This window comes from Cyprinus carpio, chromosome B2, assembly GCF_018340385.1.
Source record: "Cyprinus carpio isolate SPL01 chromosome B2, ASM1834038v1, whole genome shotgun sequence".
Classification (NCBI taxonomy): domain Eukaryota; kingdom Metazoa; phylum Chordata; class Actinopteri; order Cypriniformes; family Cyprinidae; genus Cyprinus; species Cyprinus carpio.
The window spans coordinates 1,629,273-1,655,084 of record NC_056598.1 but is presented as its reverse complement, the minus strand read 5'-3'; the positions used below and the strand labels follow the sequence as shown (position 1 = coordinate 1,655,084).

The 25,812-nt window shown below is 40.3% G+C and overlaps 2 protein-coding genes and 1 long non-coding RNA gene across 5 annotated transcripts; 1 reads left to right on the top strand and 2 right to left on the bottom strand.

Moving 5' to 3' along the window:
- Nucleotides 1-707: 707 nt before the first annotated feature.
- Nucleotides 708-10,519, bottom strand: LOC109069207 (gastrula zinc finger protein XlCGF57.1-like). Of its 3 annotated transcripts, none has more exons than XM_042717670.1 (3): nucleotides 10,277-10,519; nucleotides 8,481-8,671; nucleotides 708-4,101 (listed from the first exon to the last, which is right to left on the bottom strand). In XM_042717670.1, the coding sequence occupies exons 2-3, from the start codon at nucleotides 8,563-8,565 to the stop codon at nucleotides 2,348-2,350; spliced, it is 1,839 nt and encodes a 612-aa protein (XP_042573604.1). In that variant the 5' UTR covers nucleotides 8,566-8,671; nucleotides 10,277-10,519; the 3' UTR covers nucleotides 708-2,347. The 3 variants fall into 3 exon arrangements, with proteins under 3 accessions (XP_042573604.1, XP_042573602.1, XP_042573603.1); XM_042717668.1 differs by lacking the exon at nucleotides 10,277-10,519 and adding an exon at nucleotides 8,855-8,952; XM_042717669.1 differs by lacking the exon at nucleotides 10,277-10,519 and adding an exon at nucleotides 8,792-8,877.
- Nucleotides 10,520-12,163: 1,644 nt separating this feature from the next.
- LOC109069388 lies at nucleotides 12,164-13,819 on the top strand. Its single transcript, XR_006153948.1, has 3 exons — nucleotides 12,164-12,262; nucleotides 12,550-12,660; nucleotides 12,742-13,819. It is a non-coding gene; the product is annotated as an uncharacterized LOC109069388 (long non-coding RNA).
- A 4,935-nt stretch (nucleotides 13,820-18,754) lies between these two features.
- On the bottom strand, nucleotides 18,755-22,010 carry LOC122136133 (tripartite motif-containing protein 16-like). The gene is made up of 6 exons (XM_042717673.1): nucleotides 21,432-22,010; nucleotides 20,812-20,907; nucleotides 20,499-20,732; nucleotides 19,949-20,108; nucleotides 19,761-19,808; nucleotides 18,755-19,533 (listed from the first exon to the last, which is right to left on the bottom strand). The coding sequence occupies exons 1-6, from the start codon at nucleotides 21,993-21,995 to the stop codon at nucleotides 19,004-19,006; spliced, it is 1,632 nt and encodes a 543-aa protein (XP_042573607.1). The 5' UTR covers nucleotides 21,996-22,010; the 3' UTR covers nucleotides 18,755-19,003.
- Between the last annotated feature and the right edge of the window lie 3,802 nt (nucleotides 22,011-25,812).

Below are 25,812 nucleotides of genomic sequence, written 5' to 3'. Positions count from 1 at the left end.
GGTTTGGGGTGCCATGTCATCTGCTGGTGTTGGTCCAATGTGTTTTCTGAGGTCCAAGGTCAACACAGCCATATACCAGGAAGTTTTAGAGCACTTCATTCTTCCTGCTGCTGACCAACTTTATGGAGATGCAGATTTCATTTTCCAACAGGACTTCGCACCTGCACACAGTGCCAAAGCTTCCAGTACCTGGTTTAAGGACCATGGTATCCCTGTTCTTAATTGGCCAGCAAACTCGCCTGACCTTAACCCCATAGAAAATCTATGGGATATTGTGAAGAGGAAGATGCGATATGCTAGACCCAAGAATGCAGAAGAGCTGAAGGCCACTATCAGAGCAACCTGGGCTCTCATAACACCTGAGCAGTGCCACAGACTGATCGACTCCATGCCACGCCGCATTGCTGCAGTAATTCAGGCAAAAGGAGCCCCAACTAAGTATTGAGTGCTGCACATGCTCGTGCTTTTCATTTTTATACTTTTTAGTTGGCCAAGATTTCTAAAAATCCTTTCTTTGTATTGGTCTTAAGTTATATTCTAATTTTCTGAGATACTGAATTTGGGATTTTCCTTAGTTGTCAGTTATAATCATTAAAATTAAAAGAAATAAACATTTGAAATATATCAGTCTGTGTGTAATGAATGAATATAATATACAAGTTTCACTTCTTGAATGGAATTAATGAAATAAATCAACTTTTTGATGATATTCTAATTATATGACCAGCACCTGTATTTTATGAATCACCAAAAACCACGGTTTTAGCTAAAAATCTTCTTTACTGTTCTACTGAAGAAAAAAAAAAAATCGCCTTCATCTTGGAAGGGCTGGGAGTACCTAAATTAACAGCAATTTTTATTTTCATTATTGGATGAACTATTCCTATAATTATGGGTATCAACAATAATTGCTTGTCAGTTCTTGTACTTCTGAACATGAGAACTGGGTTTTCAGTATTTTCAACGTTGTTTTATATTTTACTAAAGCAGCAACAATATGGGATGTTAAAGGTGCCATAGAATGGAAAACTGTATTTACCTTGGCATAGTTGAATAATAACAGTTCTGTACATGGAAATGACATACAGTGAGCTTCAAACACCATTGTTTCCTCCTCTTATGCGTGCAAAAGACCACTGAAAAATAGGAGAATCAGAACATAACACTGACTGTGACGGTGCAGTCGGGATCACTAATACTTACGCCCCCAACATTTGCATAAACCCGCCCATGTTCTATGCCCTCCGCCAGCCGAACCTGCACAGCAAAACAAAACTGAAACAAGAAGTATAGCAGAAATGGCAGATCATGGAAATAAATATTATGTTCCAGGCTGTGCAGGGATGGGTTGGTGTCTGTATTCAGAAAGGCATGGAAAACAAATAACACGAGCTACTAAAGGGACAAGTTAGCTGCTTGCTAGCAGTAGCCTGTTACATTACGGTACATAAGATTTCACTTACCACATAAACAGAGTAAGGAGAGATGACTGAGGATGATGTCGAATGATTTACAGATCCTGAGCACCACTGATCTGATCTTGTAAAATGTGTGGTAAGTACTGCCGCTGTAGTTTACAAAGAGCACGTGCGATCGCAAATCTCCAAAGTTAAAGTAAAAAGCGATCGTGAGTATAATGACCCAACGATATAACTGCGAGAGAGAGTACTGAAATATATATTTTCCCTGTGTTTCCTTCCTGCTGTCTGAGCTACTGGAATGAGCCGCACTGTGAAACAGCCAATCAGAGCAGAGCTCAACATTATTATTCATGACCCTTCCTAATAAGGTAAAAACAGTCCATTTCATTCTAGGGACAAATCCCAGGGTTGTAAATGGACATGTAAAACCATTTCTGGAGATTTATTTCCCTTACCTAAACCACATACCTTCTATGTAGATATCAGAGAGCAATTTAAAATACTGTATCAATGCATTATATGGCACCTTTAAATATTTATTGTGTGTCAAAATCACAACATGTTTTTCTTTAGCCAAACTGTACTGTCTTAGTGGTATAAAAGGCATGTTTAGCTAGTATTTTGACTTGCATTACATTTGTTTGAAGAGCAGAAATATCACCATTAGGTTATTTAGCCCCTCTTAGATAAAAGCACCATTTTGGGCGAAATTCTACTTTTGTCTACATCTGAATCTCACACTGTTTACTCATTACCAAAGACAAACATTGCAATGCTCTACTCTGGATTATGTGAAGTGGTGGATAAATCGATGTGCTTAAAATCCATTTTGCAAACCGTTTGTCCACTGTAGGGTCACACAGTCGGGTCAAATGCCAGTCCACCAATTCTTGGCTTGTCTTCTCTCCAGTATGCATTCTTGTGCTTTAGGGTTCTTGAACTAATGAACCCTTCCCAGGGTTTTCTCCAGCGTGGGTCCGCTGGTGCCGTTTCAAGTACGTCGCTCTGGTAAAGGCCTTACCGCACTCAGGACACACATGCGATTTCTCACTGGCGTGTATTTTCTGGTGCGATTTTAAGCTTCCGAGCAGTTTGAAACTCTCTCCGCACAAAGAGCATAAGTAGGGTCTCTCATGCGTATGAAGCTTCAGGTGTGCTTTTAATCGTGCCGCCAGAATAAACTTTTTCCCGCACTGATCGCAACTAAACGGCCGCTCTTCAGAGTGAATGAGCAAATGTGTTTTGAAGGTGTTGCTCTCTGCAAACCTCTTGCCGCACTCAGAGCACTCATGCAGTTTCTCTCCAGAATGATATTTCATGTGCATGTTCAGGCTTCTCTGAACTGTGAAGCTCTTGCCGCACTCGCGGCACGTGTAAGGCTTCTCTCCGGTGTGAGTTCTTATGTGCGTCTTGAGGTGTCCTTTACATTTGAAGCTCTTCCCGCACTGAGGACACGTGTAGGGCTTTTCTCCGGTGTGGATTCTCATGTGATCCTTAAGCTGTCCTTTATGTGTGAAGCTCTTTCCGCATTGAGGACACTTGGAGGGTTTCTCTCCGGTGTGAATTCTGATGTGGATTTTAAGGTTTCCTTTATGCGTGAAACTCTTTCCACATTGAGGGCATGTGAAGGGCTTCTCTCCGGTGTGACTTCTCATGTGACGCTTGATGTACCCTTTATCTGTGAAACTCTTTCCGCACTGGTTGCATGTGTAAGGCTTCTCTCCAGAGTGAGTTTTTATGTGGTTCTGAAGGATCACTTTACGAGCGAAGCTCTTTCCGCACTGATGACAAGTAAACGGCTTCTCTCCGGTGTGGACTCTCATGTGACACTTCAGGTTTTCTTTATGTGTGAAACACTTTCCACACTGAAGGCAAGTCAATGGGCTCTCTTCGGTGTGAATCCTTGCATGAATCTTAAGGTTTCCCTTATTTGTGAAGCTCTTTCCGCATTGAAGGCACGTGAAGGGCTTTTCTCCAGTGTGAATTCGCATGTGACACTTGAGACTTCCTTTACATGTTAAACCCTTTCCACACAGATGGCACGTGAACGGTTTCCCTCCGGTGTGAATCTTTATGTGATTTTTAAGGTATTCTTGCTGTGTGAAATTCTTCCCGCACTGATTGCATGCAAAAGGCCCTTCTTCGATGTGAATCCTCATGTGACACTTAAGGCTTCCTTTATGTGAGAAGCTCTTTTCACACTGAGGGCAAGTGAAAGGCTTCTCTCCGGTGTGAATCCGCACATGACAAGTAAGGCTTCCTTTACATGTGAAACTCTTTCCACACAGGTGGCACGTGAACGGTTTCTCTCCCGTGTGAATTCTCATGTGACCATTAAGGCTTCCTTTACACGTGAAGCTCTTTCCACACTGTTGGCACGCGTAAGGCTTCTCTCCCGTGTGAATCCTCATGTGATCATTAAGGTGTCCTTTGTGAATGAAACTTTTTCCACACAGGCGGCATGCGTAAGGCTTCTCTCCGATGTGAATTTTTATATGATCCCTAAGGTTTCCTTTATGTGTGAAGGTCTTTTCACACTGAGGGCAGGAGAAAGAATTTTTGGCTTCTGTTGTTTCAGTTAAAGACTCTTCTCCAACTTTAAAATCTTCAGGCGTTTCAATAAAGTGGTTCTCCTTGATGTCACTCGGTTCTTCTCTTTCCTCTTTCACCTCGATCTGGTCTAAAATTAAAATATATTAAATAGTCAAAATAAATCAGTTCAAGAAAAGTGAAACTAAATTAAATTAAATGTAAATTTAAGAGATGCTTAAAGGGAATTCTGACTAGAGGTTGACCGATGTATCAGTTTTGTATACAGATAGTTGATTGATGGAAATATCCATGCCGATAGTTTTTCCGACGTGGGCTTCGAAGGCCACTCCCGAGTCTAGCCTTCGCAAGATTTCCCGATCACCGCTCCTGTCGCGTATACACAACGGTGCGAGAAGAGAGCTGCCATAGATGTTATTTGTTAATGAAAATAACTGGAACCTTAATTGTTAGTTTTTGACGTTTAATTACCAAATTAAACTTTAAATAAGGGCTGTCAGTCGTTGATTTTTTTTTTATCTAATTAATTACAGGGTGCTGCGATTAATTAGTATAATCGATCGCAAACTAAATAAGGCTGTGAAAATACAGCCAAAATATCATTTAAAGCTATTATTATTTTAAATGTTTAGGCTACAATGGCCTAACATAAAGTATGGAACATAAAAGAAGAAACTAAAACAGCCAGCAACACCGCTTTGTTGTTCGGAGACGCACAACAGTTCTGCTGTGGCATTTTAGGTAATATTTTTGTTGGCAAATTTTACAAAAGCACAAAATATTGTGTTTAAAATATAGCACAATATTAACTTATTTACTGAAACTCTCTAAAAAAAAACAATACAAATCAATTTCTTCATGACAAAAACAGCACACTAACGAAATGCTTATCATATGATATAAATATGAGACAAAAACTCATACATGGGGCATTTTTCTTCAATATCTTGAATTTTAGGGCATAACTGCATTTATAGAGTTGTTGCACTGCATCATATTTGTCAACAGTCAAGTGTATGATAATAAGATGATGTACAGGTCTGGGGGCGGGGCCAGTGTGTTACAATATTTTATTTGTGTTATTTTTTTCATAACTAATTTATTAAGTTAACACATTAAACTGACAGCCCTACTTTAAATACAAGGAATGGGGTTCGACTTGAACATAATAACATACAAATACAAAATATAAAGCGGTTAAATGTTGACTTGTATCTTACCAAAATGTGATTTTATGATGTTTATTCTATTATTGATTATTATGTACATTAATGGACCATGATGAACAGATTTAAACAGGTTTTCAACCCTGTTTAGTTTTATGCAGCGAAATATAAAATGTTAATTTACAAACTTACTGCCCCTCGTCAGCGGCTGTCACAGTTGCTAGGCTACAAGAACAGTCTTCGGAAGCAGCCTTCGACATCAGACGCAGTTGTAATTAGCAACTATTTGTTAATATTCTAGCAATAAACTTTTGTTCCTTTGGTTTGTGAAATAAAGTGGTGGAGTGTAACGAAATATATTCCTTGTATTCACATACAAATGATGTGCTTTTTTGTTTTTTCCTCACAGGACAGAAACACTACAAAAACATGGTCTTTTACAATATGATGCACTGTTGTTTATTGAACTGCTCAACAGTAGCCTATATAAAGTATTTTAAATGTAACAACCTTGAACAACATATTCAGAATTAAAATGCATCATACAGTACACAGTAGTGCAGCAGTAATATTAAAGCAACACCATCATATTTAAAAAAAAAAAAAATTTCAATTAATTTACATTTAATCATTTAGCAGACACTTTTATCCAAAGCAACTTACAAATGAGGACAACAGAAGCAATCAAAATCAACAAAAGAGCAATGATACGCAAATTCTGTGACAAGTCACAGTTAGCTTAATGCAGTACACATAGCCAGTTTTTTTTTTATTGTATAATAAATAAAAAGAAAACAGATAGAATAGAAAAAGAATAGAGCAAGCTAGTGTTAGAGGCCTTTTTTGCTGTTGTTAATTGTATAATACATAAAAAGAAAACAGATAGAATACAAAACAATAAGCTAGTGTTTTTTTAAAGATAACAAGCAGTAAATGAACAGAGTTTAATTCTAAAAGGGACACTTTTTTAAAGAATAGAGTTAGAATAGAGAGTGCTAGAGTTAGAGGGTCAAATAAAGATGGTAGAGATGTGTTTTAAGCCGATTCTTGAAGATGGTTAAGGACTCAGCTGCTGGGATTGAGTTGGGCAGGTCATTCCAGCAGGAGGGAACAGTTAATGTGAAAGTCTGTGAAAGTGATTCTGTGCCTCTTTGGGAAGAACAATAAAGCGACATTCACTTGCAGAACGCAAGCTTCTAGAAGCACATAGATGTACTCTTACAGTATGAAAGATAATACTTTTAATTAAGGTTTTAAATGCATGGAGTTTTTCCTCAATGCACTAATAGTAGTTAATGAAAGTACTTTACTAAAGTAACTCAATATTTCTTCCCCCAGTTACTTCATAGCTCTACACAATTTGTCCTTTCCTCATTTCCTTAAATCAGACCAGACCCCTGTACTGCAGGATAAACCTGAACGTCCCAGTGCTGGACAGTGGAAATATGCACTCAAACACTCTGGAGACGACCCCAGATGATGTCCCGCTGGCAGAGGCTGCTCCAGGCTCTCTACTGTGGAGATGACTTTGCTTTATTTACAAATAACTTAAAATTACAAACGTAATGTACAGAACAACTTCATTCATTAGATTTTTAAGTTTCCCAGCAGCCCCGTTTTCTCCAGAACTGTCCTAAAAGAAGAGAAAATTAAAGACTTATGAAATTTATTAAAACAGAGCTGCAATCAGCAGGACATGCATACAAAATACTCCAGATATAACTTTCTGAATTTGAAGATCAGGGTAAATTGTACTTAATTTGTGTTCCGGGAAACATGCAAGTATCTTCTGTCACTTTCGAAGGGCAGTACTAAATGAAAAAAAAAAAAACTATATTTCAACAAAATAAGAAAAATTTGGACATCTTCATCCTGTTCAAAAGTTTTCAACCCCCTGGCTTTTAATGCAATGTTTCCTTCAGGAGCATCAGTGAATGTTTGAACCTTTTATAATAGTTGTGTTTGAGTGCCTCAATTGTCCTCAGTGTGAAAAGATGGATCTCAAAATCATACAGTCACTGCTGGAAAGGGTTCAAATATGCAAAGATGCTGGAAAACTGAAGAATCTGCAGGACATTGAGGATTTTTCTGAAGAACAGTTCTCAGTTTAACTGTTCAGAACAAACAAGGGACTCATGAACAACCATCACAAAACAAAAAAAACATTGTGGATCATCCAGTTATCCACACAGTATTAAGAACCACAAGAGGGTTCACAAACTTTTGAAGGGGGTTATTTTAATAATTTCAGCTATTTTACAAAATAGGATTGGGTCTAAAAATTAAAATAAATAAATAAATAAACAAATAAAAATACAACTGAAAGACTAATTATCTAATGATTAAGTAGCCTAATCTACCTCTTGTCTTATTGCCGTGGACTGGCAGAGTTTTTATCCCCAGTAAAGGAATTATCATATTCAGCCCTCAATGTAATAGATACAAGAACTTATGCCCCAGACCACCTCACAAATGAATCTGTGCAGTGTTATTGTTAGTTTAAGTTCACATTTTTTAAGACCTGACTCTTGGCATTTGTTTCGCTAGCTATTTGAGTAAATTAAAACACAATACTTACGTTTAGAAGTGTATTCGTCGGCCGCCACAGAACCAACAACCGCTATTTTGTTTGAATAAAAGCCCCGTCTCCACCGGTGCGCTATGAATTCTGGGATAGGATAGGCTGCAAAGGATCCTTGTGATGTATCCTTCATTTGCTCGTGAAGCGGAGGGTGCATTTGAAGCCATGACGCAATCAGCCTTCAGATACACACTTTGAAGTGTTAAGCTGAAGTCTGTAACTTTTTTTGTTGTATTAAAAATTTACTAAATTTATATAATAAGCGAGTACATCATAAATCCATTTCAACCTGTGTTTTTGGCTTGTCCTGAATCACTACGGTACACTTATAATAAATGTTTATATTCGGACTATTTTAGACTGGTTCGGGTAGGCACCGCTGCGGAGGAGCCCGTTACCTGCGTGATTCGACACAGACATAAACACAGAGAAGTAGCTCCGGCTACATGTTCTTCCGCCAGACGCACGCAGTTCTGTTTATCAACCGCTAGAGCCACGGACTGCAGCTTTAATTATGCTTTTTTGCATATTTCATGATTTTCAAGTCTGGAAAATTTGGTAAAACTGTATAACTGTATTTCTTTAGTTCAGCAGAACATAGCAATGACAAGGTCATGATTCAGTTCTCAGAGAATACATTATAAATAAAGCGCGTACCTCAAATGAAACCCATCTTGCTTTGGATAAAATCACCTCACAAATCCATAAATGCAACAACCTTACTTTAATATTAATCATTAAGAGTGATGAGTGGACACTAACCTCTCTGTTCCTCGGGTTCTTCATCTTTCACTCCGCACGGTTCTGGGTCACTCATGTCCACAATCTCCACTTTAATAAACTCCATCTTTACATCAGTTGTGTGAGGCAGATCTGGAAACTCTTCTTCGTCACCTTTGAGATACAGTGAGCAGAATCGAGGGCTGAGTGGATCTCTCTGATGTGGAAGCGCTCTGCTCGGAGATAATAATAAATAACGGTCACATTTTGCCGCTATTCACGAGACACAAACTATGCAGCACTGCAGACAAAGCTACAATACTGCGTTTAAAAAACACTGTCGGAAATACTACCGTGTTGTTAAGCACAACTTTAAAACACTTATGACCTTAATCGCTTAAGGGCTCAAAACAAACCTTCATCACTCAAATAACAGCAAGACGAAACCGTCGCGGCGCAGAATGTATGACGTCACCACGCGACAGCAGCACGGAGTGGCAAAATAAAAGACTTTTGAACTTGCCAAGTAATAATAATAATAATAATAAACACTCCTTCTTTATTTGACCCTCTAACTCTAGCACTCTCTGTTCTATTGTATGTATGTAATGTATGTAATTCTATTGTATGTATTTGTTTTCTTATATATATATATATATATATATATATATATATATATATATATATATATATATATATATATATATAATATATTTACCGTTTTTTAATCTTTTTGTTTTCTATTTGTTTTTCTAACTGCTTTTCATTTATTATAAAAAAAGCCTCTAACACTCTAACACTAGCTTCTCTTTTCTTTTTCTATCTATTGGTTTCTTTTTTTTATGTATATATATAAAAAAAAGCCCGCTATACTGTGTTTAGGCTAACTTCGAATATGTAGTAGCAGCCAATTAATTCAGTCATTTTAAAAAAGGCCTCTAACACTATACACTATAAAAAATAGTTTAACTCTAACACTATAAAAATATAGTCGAATATGTAGTAGCAGCCAATTAATTCAGTCAAGCTGACTGTATATTAATGTATATAAAAATAAATAAGTATGTTCTAGAATTATTACCCACAAATACTTAGAAAAAAAATATGTGTGATTTCTATTCAGTTATCAAAGTATATAATAGTATTCCCTGTACACACCGAGCCGGACTCTTCGACACCAAACACCACACCTAACCACAAACACACACCGAGCACTACTCTAAACCCAGCATCAAAACAAAACCACACCCACACCCTGGGACGCAGCGTGGTACACACACACCATACATTTCTATTCAGTTGGTAAACACACACTTACACATGTTTTATGACATTCGACACACACCACACTCTGAACCACACACCACACACACACACACACACACACACACACTCACGCACGCACGCACACGCACACGCACACGCACACACACACACACACATACACATATACACTGGTCAGCTATCATCATGTCTGGTCAGCTATCATACACAACACACACACACACACACACACACACACACACACACACACACACACACACACACACACATACACCACACGCACACACACACACGAGTTTAGGACACATGCGTATTCGATAACTCTTTTATTTCCTCTTTGGGTGTATGTGGGCTGTATGCTTGATTTTTTAAGATGAGGATGTTTTTCATGGCATTGTTAGATCCCAGTGTCTACTGTCACAGCTGCAAACATCTGATTTACATCTTTGAATATGATAAACAGTAGAAAACATTAGAAATTTAGACAGGTTATCAGCTACATGACTTTAATGAAGGAACTGAAGTAGTGTAACGTGTAATCTGTAACCTGTTACCTGTTAGTTACATTTCCTCCCCAACACTGTAAATAAGAGCGAGTGCCCCAGCGACGGAAGGCTTTATGATCATCTGTTCTGTGTTTCAGTCTCTGGCAGAGTTTGATCTGCGCTCCGTCAAGTACCAGATCAAATCAGCTCGGAGTCACGAAATGCGTCTGATCAAGCCTCCTCACGACTGCCTCACGTTCACCTTCCGCAGCGAGCAGGAGGCGCAGGAGGGGGCCACCGTCATGATGTCATCGCTCAGAGAGTCTCACAGAGGTCAGAGGTCATTTAACCCTACTCTGTCATATGATACGTGAGTTTCACTTTCCGTCGCTTTTAAATAGCTTGTAAAAGTGCCGTGCGCATTTTACTTTCACTTTCAAATCAGCTGCAATTCAGCATCTGTTGCACCTCCATGAAGTTGGCACCCCATAAAAAGAAATAATCACCAAAACTATGCCATTCATTTGAGCTAAGTTTGTGCTGATTTGTGCTGCAAAAAAACAAACGTTTGTGCTGGTTTGGTGTTTGAGATATTAAACATTCTTTTTTTGACCGTGTGACTCTGGCGTCCGAATCTCTCCAAAACGGTGCCATTCGTTTGTGCTCGATTTGTGCTGGTTTGTGCCGTTAAATCAAACAACCATGACATCATCTTAAATATAACAGAAACATTACCCTCCTCCCTGTTTAGCTCGGCCGCAGAGTAAAAAAAAAAAAAAAAAAAAAATGTGCTTGTGCTGCCTCAAAAATTTTAAGTTTAGTCAGCTCCAAGTTTTACTAACTTCATATTTCAAAGTTGACTAAGCTTAAATTTCAAGGCAGCATCATTCTATTTAATTTGTGTTTGATTTGTGCCATTAGAATATCAAACATCTAGGCCTATTCCCCACAAATATTCGTTAATATTAATAATATTAATTAGGTCATTTAGCCTAGCCTAATTCCAGGTGATCTCCACACCAAATGCCGCGTTTATTTGTGCTCGATTTGTGCGTGAAATGAAATCCTGGTTCTAACTAAAAATCTTCTTAAATAGGCCTATTTAAAAGGGAGGAAAACAGAAGCACTTAATATGACATTAGCTATAGGTTATATGTAACTGTATTTGCATGGTATTACTGCATTTAACAGCTAATATTATTATATTCATATTGTTATTTTTTTTTGCTGTCCCCCTTACAAACGATTATTTATCGCACTGCATAATAAGACAAAAAGGACATAGGCCTAATGGACTGTAGAAAAAGTGCTCAAAGATATAATAGCCTTAACCTATACTGAACGTGAGAAAAAAAAGACCACAAAGAATTTATAGATAGGCCTACTGTAGATACATATAAAAGAAGTAAAACGTTTTTTTTTTATATATTTTGCAATCAAAAACCTCTAAGCACAAACGAAAAGAGCCGTTGGCAGGGACTGAGAGCTTCCTAAATTAGCATATATTTGTTATTCCTAGGGGAAATATGTTTAGTATTCTAATGGCACAAATCGAGCACAAGCGAATTAGATCGATTTAAACTAGCAGACTCCAGTCTTCAGTGTCACATGATCTTCAGAAATCATTCTAATATGCTGATTTGCTGCTCGAGAAACATTTCTGATTATTATCAATGTTGAAAACAGTTGTGCTGCACAATATTTTTGTGCAAACCATGATTTTCGGTTCTGTAGTAACAGAAAATTCAAAAGAACAGCATTTGAAATAGAAAGCTTGTGTAACATAAGCGTCTTTACTGTCACTTTTGATCACTTTAATGTGTCCTTGCTGAATAAAAGTATTAATTATACTGACTCAAACTTCTGAACAGTAGTGTATGAATGTTCCAGTTCTTGTTGTTTTCACTCTCATTATCACTGCTCTCTTCAGTGCTTGTTTCTGATTGGTCAGCAGGCAGCAGTGGGTGTGGCTCAGAGAAACCCAGTGTCAGTGACATCATTAACCTTGAGATGTTGCACATTGGAGGATCTAAACTGAAATCAAGTAACACACAGGTAATAATTACATACAATATTATATAAAATGCAGACGGATTGTAAATAATTGACCTGCATCCACATAATCATGAACCACACACACCCACAGACAGATTTAAATATAATCAAACCTTTAAAAGAAAGAGGTCACAAATGGAAAAGATTGCATATAAACACCATTACAGGGTATATTTGTATAAATGTGTCTCCTCTAATATAGATCTGTCTACCAGTTTAATGTACGTAACAAAAGCAGATTGTTGTATTATGTAATGAATAGAGTATGTTCATCTCTCTGTCTTTAGTCAGGCTGGTCCTGTCCTTCCTGTACATTCATAAATAAGTCTACGAGACCCGGCCGTGAAACCTGCAGCACAGATCGACCCAATCCTCTCAATCACAGCAGCGTTCAGCAGGTGATTTCACTACAACTACATCTACACCTGTTCACTGTGCTGGAACACTGTGTGCTGATGTTTATTCTCTTTCTGTTTTAGGAACAAGCAAGAAGATCGAACCTGTGAAACTGTGCTGTAAATACACACAAACCCTAAGATCATCTCACATTCAAACGACATGTGAGGAACTAAACCACTATTAGCTGCTAGTAGTTTTAATAAGAGTTGATTGCACACAAAGCTTCAATCTCTCACAGTGACTGTGTGGTATATTTCACCGGTGGCTTCATCTCTGGTGCTTTACAGTGCAGTTAATAGTAACTGATCTGATGCTTGGTTCCTCTTAAAGGAGTTGTGACATGGATTTGCTTTTGAGCTTAATTAATACATTCTTTGTTTATAATGAAGAAGATGTTTTGAGTTATGAAACTCACAGGGTCGAGGAAAAATGAGATTTCTCATGTCACGAGTCGTTAAATGGAGTGATGTAACTGTTGAGCAGTATTAGGCTTCAGAAGTGATCCTGGTTCATTTTATGAGCAAACAAAAACAAAGCAGAAACCCAATCATCTGTGGCTCTAGATGGTGCAAACTATTTAGGAACTTTACTTTGCAAGTTGCACATGAGTTTTTGTTTCAAATAGGACATTATAAGTATCTTTTAGCTTTAGTTGTTGATTCAGATGAGTAATATGAATAAGAAAACAACACTGTGTAAAATATTAAACATTCAGCGTTTGTGCAAATCAGTGTTCATATTCGTTCACTGGAACTGGACAAATATTTGTGTTTAATTTATGTTCATCAAGCTCTATTTTAGGGGCTTGAGTTTTAAGGTAAATGTGACTGTATATCATTATGTGACGAGGCCAGTACATAGTGTGAGAAACAACTGAAGGAAACTTGCATAAATACATGTTATGTGAATGATATGATCTAATTATTCCTTCTCTAATTGACTAGGAATTCTCATTGAAGACTTTGTTCATGTTTGGAACAAAGTACATTTAGACACAGGGTTATTGAGTGAATTTATTTTATTTTTCTACATAGCGTGTTATTTAATGAACAATCTGTTGCTTTGAATGTAATTATAATTGAGCTGAATATGTGTGTGTTGTTAATGATTGTGTTTAAAATCTACACTGCTTTGCTGTGAATAAACATAATGAACCGAGAAGTTTAAGAGTAATCTTTATCCTCTGGAAATGTGAGAGAAGTTATTGTTGAGTAATAAAAACACAGCCTCTATTGTGTTGTATATTCACAGTTTCTATCAAAATGGTTAATGATATGATGGTTAACTGACAGAAATTAAAACCATTGCATCTGAATTTCTTCAGCTACTGCACAGTGCTTTAGCTTTCTGTAAATGTTTGAATATGAAAGAAAACAGAAACATGGTTTTAGTTTCATCCAAGATAGAGTTAAGGCTGATAAATGTGGCCATTGAATAATTTGTATATAGTTTTTAATTTATACACTGATTTTCAGATGAGCCATTAACTTTTCAAAGCTTGTGTGAAGTAAACATGTAGAGAGCAGTATGGAAATTTAATTTAAACTTAAACTTGGTAAATATGTCAGAATTAAAATGCCAAGGTTTGGATCTTTTTGAATAGCTGTCACGGACAGAAGAGAGAGACAACAGGGTATGCAGGTAAGTAGATGTTTATTGGAAATATGGAGACAGAAGATGGTATCACACAATCTTGCAGAGGAATAGTTGATGACTTGAGGATAATTGCTGTACAGACGAAGGGTGGACACAGGAGGAACTGACAGGACACGGATGACAGATGGTGGAAGGTAACCAGGATGATCAGACGTTCAGGTATTCAGATGATTCCAAGAGTAGCACAGAGAGTAGAGTCTGTGATTCTCTGACGAGACCAGACAGAGAGTGAAAGGAAGTGTGGGCTTAAGAAGTGGCAGTGATGATCGGGTGCAGGTCTGGTGACTTCAGTAATCTGGTGATAATGAGTGGATCGGCAGAGTCGGGTGATTGGACTCTGATGGTTTATAAGTAATAACTAAAAACTCAAAAACAATACCCCCCCTCTACGGGCGGCTCCTGACGCCCACGTTACCCGTCGACGGGGTCGGCCTCGACCTCTCAGCGCAGGGCGGTTGGGATGGGAGTTGTGGAACTGGGTGAGGAGGGATGGGTCCAGGATGTCGTCCCTAGGGACCCAAGAGTGTTCTTCGGGACCATATCCCTCCCAGTCTACCAGATACTCCAGGAGGCGGCCCCGCCGACGGGAATCCAGGATGTCCTGCACACAGTGAATTGACTCTTCCTCTGCGACTTCGGGAGGAGGAGGTACGTCAACACCATCAGGTCCTGGGGAAGGAGAAACAAGAGGGTCAGTGAAGGGCTTTAACAGTGAGACATGAAATGATGGTGCGATCCGGTAGTGTAAGAGAAGGTGAAGACGATAGGTGACCTCATTGACCTGCCTCTCGATGGTGAAGGGACCTATATAGCGGGGACTCAGCTTTCGACAGGGCAGGTGAAGACGGATGTCTCTGGTGGAGAGCCAGACCTTTTGACCTGGTTGGTACTGGGGTGTATCTCCTCTCTTGGTGTCGGCCTATCTCTGGTGTCTTCGCACTGCTCGCTGGAGATGGATGTGTGCTGAGTCCCATACCCTCTCACTCGCTTCGAACCAGGTTTTGACCGCTGGGACCTCTGACGGCTCTCCTGACCAGGGGAAGAGAGGAGGCTGGTACCCGAGTATGCACTGAAACGGTGTAAAACCGGTGGTGTCTTGGCGTAGTGAGTTCTGTGCATACTCGGCCCATGGGAGGAAGTGGATCCAGCTGCCTTGGTTCTGGTGGCAGTAGGTTCGCAGGTATCTTCCGATCTCCTGAATCTTGCGCTCAGTCTGACCGTTGGATTGAGGATGGTACCCCGAAGATAGGCTGACTGAGACTCCATGTAATCTGAAGAAAGCATGCCAGACTCGGGAGATGAATTGGGGACCTCTATCTGATACAATGTCTTCTGGTAGACCAAAGTGACGGAATACATGGTGGAATAGTAGGTTGGCAGTTTCAAAGGCAGTGGGAAGACCTTTTAATGGGATGAGTTTGCATGCCTTGGAGAAGCGGTCGACCACGACTAGGATACCAGTGTGTGAATCTGAAGGTGGGAGATCGTCATAAAGTTGACGCCCAGATGGGACCATGGACGACGTAGTATGGGCAGTGGCTTCCGCTTCCCTTCGGGGAGTCGTCGTGGAGTATTGGAGATGGCACAGACTGAGCATCCACGAACGTACTGGGAGACATCCTGCGCGATGGTGGGCCACCAGAACCAGTTACGAAGGAGTGAGAGGGTTCGCCGGCTGCCTGGATGTCCAGAGCCCGGAGACGTGTGAACTGAGTCTATGAGGGACAGGCGTAGTGATGATGGAACATATATCCTTCCCTCTGGACCTCCCGGCGGAGCTGGCTCGGAACGGGTGGCTTCCCGGATACGATCCTCCATTGACCATTCGATAGGACTAACGATAATGGCTGGAGGGAGTATAGCTTCTGGAGGTGATACTTCGGGCTCAGGCGCATGAAGACGGGAGAGGGCGTCTGCTTTAAGGTTCTTGCCTCCTGGTCGATATGTAACTCGGAAGTTGAAACGAGTGAAGAAGCGGGCCCATTGGGCTTGGCGAGGATTTAGACGTTTGGCTTCTTGAAGATATTTGAGGTTACGGTGGTCCGTAATGACTTCGACTTGATGGTGTGCTCCCTCCAGCCAGTGTCTCCATTCTTCGAAAGCCATCTTGATAGCCAGAAGTTCCCGATTACCGATGTCGTAATTACGCTCCGCCGGGGACAGTTTCTTGGAATAGAAGGCACATGGATGGAGTACTGGAGGCTTCCCCTGCTGTGATAGAATAGCTCCCACCCGGGTCGATGAGGCGTCCACTACGACCATGAAGGGGAGGTCCAGATTGGGATGGACCAGGATGGGAGCCGAACAGAAGGCGTTCTTCAGTTGTTGGAAGGCTTGAGTGGCAGCTGGGTTCCAGGACAGAGACTTGGGCCGATCCTTGAGGAGAGAGGTGAGTGGTGAACTGATGATACTGTATTGATGAATAAAACGACGGTAGAAGTTTGCAAATCCTAAGAATCTCTGGAGGTCTTTGACGGTGGTGGGTTTTGACCAGTTCATGATGGTGTCCACCTTCCTCTGGTCCATTTGGATCCCTTGTGGGCTGATGACATAGCCGAGGAAGTGAACAGTGGTACGGTGGAACTCACACTTTTCCAACTTCAGGAACAACTGATGATCTCCGAGTCTCTGCAGGACTTGACAGACGTGGTGATGATGTTCAGTTAAGCTCTTGGAGAAGATTAAGATGTCATCAATATAAACGATCACGAATTGATGCAGAAACTCACGGAACACTTCGTTCATGAAGGCTTGAAATACAGATGGAGAGTTGGACAGCCCATAGGGCATAACAAGATATTCATAGTGCCCTGATGGAGTAATAAAAGCAGTTTTCCACTCGTCGCCTCTTCGGATGCGTATGAGATTGTATGCACTTCTGAGATCCTGTTTGGTGAAGATTTTAGCTCCACGTAGTTGTTCCAGAGCGGTTGGGACCAGAGGAAGGGGATAGCGGAATTTGACCGTTTGTTCATTGAGTGCACGGTAGTCAATGCAAGCCCTCAAGCCTCCGTCCTTCTTTCCCACAAAAAAAAAACTGGATGCAGCAGGGAAAGTGGAAGGTCGAATGAACCGCTGTTGTAAGGCTTCCTTGATATACTCATCCATGGCCTTCTGCTCCGGGATGGACAGGGGATAGATCCGGCCCTTGGGTGGTGTGGCTCCAGGCAGTAGGTCAATGGCGCAGTCCCATGGCCGATGAGGTGGTAACTGTGTCGCTTGTTGTTTGCTGAACACTTCCTGGAACGCCCGGTACTCAAGGGGAATCTCTGTTGAAAGGCTGGATTCTGGACTTTCGATCGACGTGGAGTTGAGGTGAAGATGAGAGGAAGAGTGGGAATCTTCAGGAGAGGGTTTCTGACGACAGATCTTGATGACAGGTAGTAGACAAGATAAAGAGCAGGATTCACCCCAATGCATAATTTCCCCGTGACAATAGCATTATATACATATTATAAGCAGTGTGGATTACAGACTGAAAACTTTCCAGATATCATTGGTGCAAAAAAACAGCTGAAACATATTATAGCTTACAATAGAAGTACAGTAGAGAAATGATTGTCTGGGTTCGGTTGAGCTTCAGAGATCAGAAAGTAACTGTGTGTTTTAATAGTTCAGTGGTCTAATATGTGTCTTTTGTGAAACACTGAGACTCCAGAATCTAGACAAACATTAGATCCACCTCCGTCATGCTGTAAAGAGACATTTGAGTATCAAAATGATTTGGTTTGTATTCAGCCACCACTCACTTCAGAGAAGTCTGAGATAAAAATTACTTATTCAGTTACTATTGGACTTATAATATTTATTACACCATATGGACAAAAGTATTTGGGGCACATCTCTTAATTATTGAATTCAGATGTTTCAATCAGACTCGTTGTCACTGGTGTATTCAATCAAGCAATAGCCACGCAGTCTGCATTTACACTTTAAATTTCAGCTTTCAATTCACTAATTATATTCAAACTCAAACCTACACTACAAAAAATAATAAGAAGATAACAACAAAAAAAGATTGTGTGATATGCTCCTCATTTCTAGAACTTGTCACTTTTTACTGTTTGACTTTACTGACATTTTTGTTCACTTTTGTATCATGTTGGAATAAGATAATCAGCTGACTCCTATCTTGAATCACATTTTTAACCAATAATCTGATTTTATGGTTAAACAGGGAAACATATGATTCCTTTTGTGACTCGTCTGATTTTTATGTCAGTGATTTTAGGATGAGAGAAGAAACTATAACGAGGTGCTTGATTTGTCTTCTGGAGATCTGCACAGAGGAGGAATAAAACCCTTCACCTTTCTTCATCAATTTATTTATATCAGAGAACAGAAATAACACATTAAAAAATCATAAAAATTATATATTAATAATGAAAATATAAATGATTAATCATTATTATTAATATGATTAACTAAATGACTGATATTAACACAAATGTAGGTTGTGAAGAGCACAGAAACACAGTGTCACTCAGCAGGACTCACACACACTGATCTTTCTGTCTATGTGAGGATTTATTACATTTATTCTGATGTTATTTCACTGACAGAAGTAAAGCTGCAGTATTAATATCATGAAGAGAAAAGAAGAGACTCAGTAATAACACTGTTACTGATTTATCATGCAGCTCAAAGCATTATGGGTAGAATCTCTCGTCAGTCTATTCTGATTCATCAACACAGTTTCACTGATGATCTATAACCAATCAAAAACCCAGGATAGAGTGTCTGAGTGAATGTGGTCTGGACGGTGTGGATGAGGCTCATTGTGTCAGAGACGCTGTAGAAGGACAGAGTTCCTGCACTGTGATCCACAAACACTCCTATTCTACTGCTGATGGACTTCACAGAGAGAACAGTCTCTATGTTATTGTGTCTGAATGAGTATCTGGAGGAAGAACATCGCAAACTCCAGGACAGATCATTACGTCCAAACACACACTCATTACCCCGTCCCTTCCTGCTGATGCTCTTATATGACACTGATATAAACACAAAACCAGATTCACCAGCACTCCACTGCAGCTCCCAGTAACAGCGTCCACACACACTCTCTCTACACAACACCTGAAGATAATAATCAAATCTGTCTGGATGATCAGGATACGAGTGAACTGTGTTAGTGTCAGTAATCACTCTGTTTCTCTTAGACAGACGGAGGTATTTATTCACTGTGTTCAGATCCAGAGTGAGCTGATGGGAATCTGATGGAGATAAAACACATCAGAATCAGGAATTATGAATCTGTTTGATCTTTTCATGTAGCTGAACTCTTCATGTTCAGTGTATCATCAGTGTCTCAGTACAGATGAACAGATATCTGTGCACATCATCATTAACATCATCAATTATAAAACTCTACTTTCTCCTTCTACAGGAAGAACATGAACACACTCAGAGAGTTTTTCTGCTGGTTTTCTTACTGACTTACATTGTAGGAAGTCCTTCCTGGTTCTGGGAACAATGTTGGTGAGTGTGACTGTGGAAATCAACAGACATGAACAGTGTGATTCTCATGATCCTGTATCTATTCCTAACACATTTCTAATATGATGTTCTCCATGATATGAGATGATGATGGACTGGTTTCTGAGAGCAGATGAATCTCCAGGACTTTACCTCTGTCTGAGATCTTCTTGAGCTCCTCTTTGCAGAAATCCTCCAGTTTGTCTCTCAGCTGATGGACAGATTCTCTCAGAGCATCAGAAGAGACGAGAGAACTGAAGAGATCATCATTTACGTCTGTAGATTCGGGAGGTGCTGAGAGAGACTGGAAACTCTACAGAAAACAGAAATCAAACTCATCAGCTCCACACTTCACTCTATAACCTGCAGGAACATCAGATTTGTCTTCACTGATCTTTAGTAACTCAATCCAGCACTTTCACAGCATCAGCTTCATTCTTCTCATATTCTACAGATATGAGCTACAGATTCTAGTATTTGTCACTTACACTCTGTGTGAACTTTCTAGGAAACAGTTTGGATGATAAAACATCTGCTAAGAACATAAATGTCCATCTAACAGCTCAAGCACATCAATGGAGTCTCATTGTAGGGTTGAGTAGATTTGATCAGGAAAAGCAGCTCAAAGGTATGATTAGATTGAACATTATTGATAACTTTCACTCAAGTCCACTCTGACCCTGTTCTTGTAGATCTGTGTTACCTGCAGGAACTGGATGTGATGCTGTGTGTGTGAAAGCTGCTCCAGCTCATCGTCTCTCCTCCTCAGATCATTGATCTCCTGCTCCAGTCGCTCCAGTCGTTCTTCAGCTCGACTCACTGCAGTCTTTTCCTGATCTCTGATCAGTCGTATCAGCTCAGAGCGGCTTCTCTCAATGGAGCGGATGAGCTCAGTAAAGATCCTCTCACTGTCCTCCACTGCTGTCTGTGCAGAGTGCTGTTAGGACACACAGTGATTCAGCTTCAGTGAGTCTGAACTGAGACGGAGACAAACTTCTCTTCTTCTACAGACTCACCTTATGAGACTCCACAGTCTCTCTCAGCTGCTGAAGATCTTTCTCTCTCTGCTGGATTCTCTGCTGGAGCGTCTTCTGTGTCTTCTTCAGCTGCTTCTGCAGGACAAACAGATGAGAGTGAATCTCACAGAAAACTACTGGCACTAAATCATCATGTGAACAGATCAATCCAGGAAAAGTAGGGAGAGGCAATTTAAAGGTTAATTATCTGAACTCAACTAATAATCAATGGCTGTAGGTACAAACTCCAGAAGGGAAGATTGATCATTTGCTACCATCTTTCATGAATTATCATGTGTGATTAAGGCCTATTTCACACTACACGTGTAAGTATTATAAAAGTGAATCTGACACAGATGTAGAGCTTCACACTGACTTCTGTGTTTTGCGTAACTAAGCTGCAGCTCTAGACAGAAAATAAATGACTGAAATGAAGCTATGAATGGCTAAAATCATCTGGATTCAGTCAGTTTTACTGAACAGAAAGTGTTTGTGTGCAGCTGCTGTTCATTTCTGCTGTCGTGAACAGTGTGAATGCTGTCAGCTGTTAATATGGTGCTGATATAAACACATATGAAACGAGTGTCAGCAATATTTCATCAGTGTCTAGTGTTAAATACCTGTTTCTCTGTCCTCTGTGCTGCAGCTGATACAGTGTCGTGGTTTTTATGTTCATCCATACACAGCACACATATACACTTCTGATCAGTGTGACAGAAAACCTCAAGGAGCTTCTCATGTTTCTGGCAGATCATCTCCTGCAGTCCTCCAGTGGCTTCAATCAAACTGTGTCTCTTTCCTTTCAAACTCTCATGTTGTTCGAGGTGATTCTGACAGTAAGAGTTCAGACACAGCAGACAGGACTTGACGGCTCTGTGTTTTCTTCCAGTACAGACGTCACACTGAACATCTCCAGCTCCAGCAGGAAACTTTTGAAGTTTAGTCTTCTTCAGTTTCTCCAGCATTTCAGCAAACACCACGTTCTTAAATAAAGCAGGTCTTGGACTGAAGGTCTGTCTGCACTGAGGGCAGCTGTAGACTCTCTTCTCATCCTCTTCATCCCAGCAGTCTGTAATGCAGCTCATACAGTAACTGTGTCCACACTGGATGGTCACTGGATCCTTCAGGAGATCCAGACACACCGGACACAAGAACTCATCCTGAGAAAATCTGGCTTCTGCCATTTTACTGCAGAAATACAGAGACACAAACACACAACAGCTCAGCTACACTTCAGTTTCTCTTTCCCTGAACTCATGTGATTCCTGTTTCCTGGTTCTGTGTTTGAGTGACGTGTGTAAAACAAGATTCAATGATCCAAAGCGTTTATTGTCATATGCCCAGTGAGGAAAACAAGTTTCCATGAGCAATTAAATTCTTACTTTGCTGTCCACATTGAATGCCAAGACAGTGCAAAACTGTACACAAACTATACATACATACATACATACATACAATGTAAGAAACAAAATAATAAAAACTATGCTGCAGTAGTAGGAATATAGACTATGAAAATAGAAATAGACTATATATTGTATAATATATATATATATATATATATATATATATATATATATATATCTATATATATATATATATATATATGCGAATGTACAGTATTAACTTATGTGCAAAAACAATAGTGCAGTAACATGCAAATTGAGTGCAACTACATGATAATAATAGCAGCTGTTACATTAACAGATGTGCAAATTGAGATGAGGCCACATGAGTAATATTAACAAATATACAATGGTAGTAATAACAGCAAAAACATTACAAATGTTCAATGAGATGAAAAATGTGAACCGACTGATTTCTGAGATAGATAAGTTCACTAGCTAGCTACCTGTTTAAGAGTCTAATAGCTGAGGGAAAGAAGGAGTTCCTTAATCCAGTAGTCCTGCAATTTACACTCCTATACCTCTGTCCTGAGTCTGTGTTGGGGGAGGGTGGGGTCTTTAATGATGGATGCAGCTCTTCTGTGGACTCTATGATGGTAAATGGCCTGCAGAGAGGGCAGTGGAGTCCTGATGATCTTCTCAGCAGTCTTCACCACTCTCTGCAGACGATTGCAGTCCCTCACTGTAGTGGTGCCATACCACGAAGTGATGAAGCCCGTCAAGACGATCTCGACTACACAGCTGTAGAAGTTGTTGAGGATCTTAGGTGACATGCCAAACTTCCTCAGCCTCCTCAGGAAGTACAGCTGCTGTTGTGCTTTCTTAACCAGCTGGGTGGGGTTGAGTGCCCAGGTGAGATCCTCGCTGATGTAGACCCCCAGGTATTTAAAGCTGTTCACCCTCTCCACTTCAAGCTCTCAGATAAACAGTGGCTGGTGAGTTCTCCTCTTTTTCCTCAAGTCCACTATCATCTCCTTTGTCTTGTTCATGTTGAGGGTAAGATTGTTGTCCTCACACCATGTCACAAGACTGGCCACCTCCCTTCTGTAGACTGCTTCATCCCCACCAGTGATCCGTCCTATTACTGTGATGTCATCAGTGAACTTCAGCTTGTGGGAGGCTACACAGTCATTTGTGAACAGTGTGAAGAGGATGGGACTGAGAACACACCCTTGTGGGGTGCCAATGTTTGTAATGACAGTGTCTGAGGTCCTATTTCCAATCCTAACAGACTGTGGTCTGCCAGTCAGGAAGTCTAGGAGCCAGTCACAAAGTGTGGGGTGTAGTCCAAGTACAATCAGTTTTTGGGTGAGTTTGTGAGGGATGATCGTATTGAAGGCGGAGCAATAATCAATAAAGCATCCTGATATAAGCGTTCTTATCTTCCAGGTGAGAGAGGGAAATATGGAGGGCAGCAGCAGTGGCGTCTGAGGTGGACCTGTTGGGCTGATATGCGTACTGCAGTGGGTCTAATATGTCCGACATACTGCTCTGAATGTGAATCACCACCACTCTCTAAAAACACTTCATGATGATCGGAGTGAGTGCTACTGGCTTGTAGTCGTTCAGGCAGGTCGGGGGGCTCTTCTTTGGAAGGGGGACAATGTTCATGGTCTTGAAACAGGTGGGAACGATGCTCTAACTAAAGGAGAGGTTAAAGATGGAAGTGAGTACAGTGAGACACAGGCCCTGAGGGCCCATCCAGGAATGTTGTCTGGCCCTGCTGCTTTGCGGGGGGTGATTATCCAGAGCTGTTTGTGTACCGCAGCTGATGAGACAGTAGGAGGGGGGAGAAGGGTTGAGTGGTCTGAGTGTGTGCCTCCTCTCTGTGTCGATGTTGGAGGTCTCGAAGTGGGAGTAGAAAGTGTTGAGGTCATCCGGTAGGCTGTATGAGGAGCTGATAGTAGTGCTCATGGTGGTCCTGTAGCCTGTGATGTGCTACATGCCTTGCCACATCCGCCCGGCGTCAGCATTAGAGCAGAAACTATCCAGCTTCTCTCTGTCTTTTAGCCGCTGTAATAGCTTTTTTCAGTCCGTACTTTGCAGCTTGATGTAAATGCAAGAGATCGAGGAAGCAGCATGTGACATACCTGACTGTTTATCCAGGGCTTCTGATTGGGGAACTTCCTGACTTGTATGGTGTATTTTATGATTTTATTATTATTATTTATTTTTTGAAAGCAAACTGCTTTGGAGTGTATTCATTATTGTTATTATTGGTTTCTTTTTCTTTTTTTTTTTTTTTTTTTTTTAGAGAATGGCAGATGAGAATGCGACCACTCAGCTCAGGGCACTTACTGAATTGGTGCAGCAGCTTCAGGTAGAAAATACTAAACTTAGAGGTAAGTCAGGGTTCATCCTCTGTTCCTACAGGGGTTCTCCTGGCAGGGGAACAGCAGCGTTTTTCTGCAAGTGTTGCCCAGTCCCATGGGGACTATAAAACATTACATTGATGTACCAAGAGAGTGCAAGTGCCCTAGGTTTTCTGGGAAATCAAAGGATTGGGTCAAAGAGGCACGATGCCATCTGTCTATGCGTCCAGTGTCATGTGCTGAGCAGGCTTTGGCCATTTTTGATTTGCTGGATGGTGCAGCTAGGACAGAGGTAAGGTTTCACCCAGTCTTTGAAAGAGATGACCCTAAAAAGATATTTAATATACTTATTAGCATTTATGGATACTCTCAGTCTTATATTAGTCTTCAGAAGTAGTTCTTCCAGCGACGACAACTTGAAGGTGAGTATTCTCATGCTCTCATGTCCTTTATGGATGTGATTAAACGCAAAGATCCAGCATGTTTTGCAAATCCTGACACTGTGCTACGAGATCAGTTTATAGAGTTTGTGAGAGAGGGTATGCTTCGACGTGAGTTATGGTGTTAATTGTAACAGTCGATTGAGATTTTAGTCTGACAGCAGCCAGTACTGCACACAGAGATCTGATCATCATCAGTCTGTCTGGAGTGACATGAAGAAACAGAACAAACTGACACAGACTCAATCCAGAAGAACTGTGGCAACATCTCCAGAATCATCATCTTCCACAAAACACCAGTCTCTTCTCATAAAAAATAAATAAATATACAGAAATAACACACATTTATTTAAATATCTGTTGCCTGATTTGCTTTTTTGACTCTGAAAGTGCCTTTAGCCATTGACTTGCATTTTACGAATCACTAAAGAGCTAAAAACAGTTTCAGCTAAAACCTTCTTTACTGCTCAACTCAAGAAAAAGTCACATACGAACATCTTTGATGTCCTGAGGGTGAGTAAATTAACAGTGAATTTTCATTTTTGGATGGCCTGTCCATTTCAATATGTATTTTACCCATATATCAGTTAGAAGTGTATTCTTACAATTAAGAAAAAAAAAAAAGAAAAAAAAAACACTACAATTATTTTTTAATATTCTATCATAAACTCACACTGTAATGTAATGAAAAAAAGTTGAATGAAGTTCTGTCAGGACCACTATCATCAAAATGATTGACACTTAGCACACAGTTTAGATTAATGGTATGGTTCTGTTCTGGGCAAAAACTCCCCTGTCATGAATGAGCACGGAGAGCAGCAATAACCCCCTTAAAATAAACAGAAC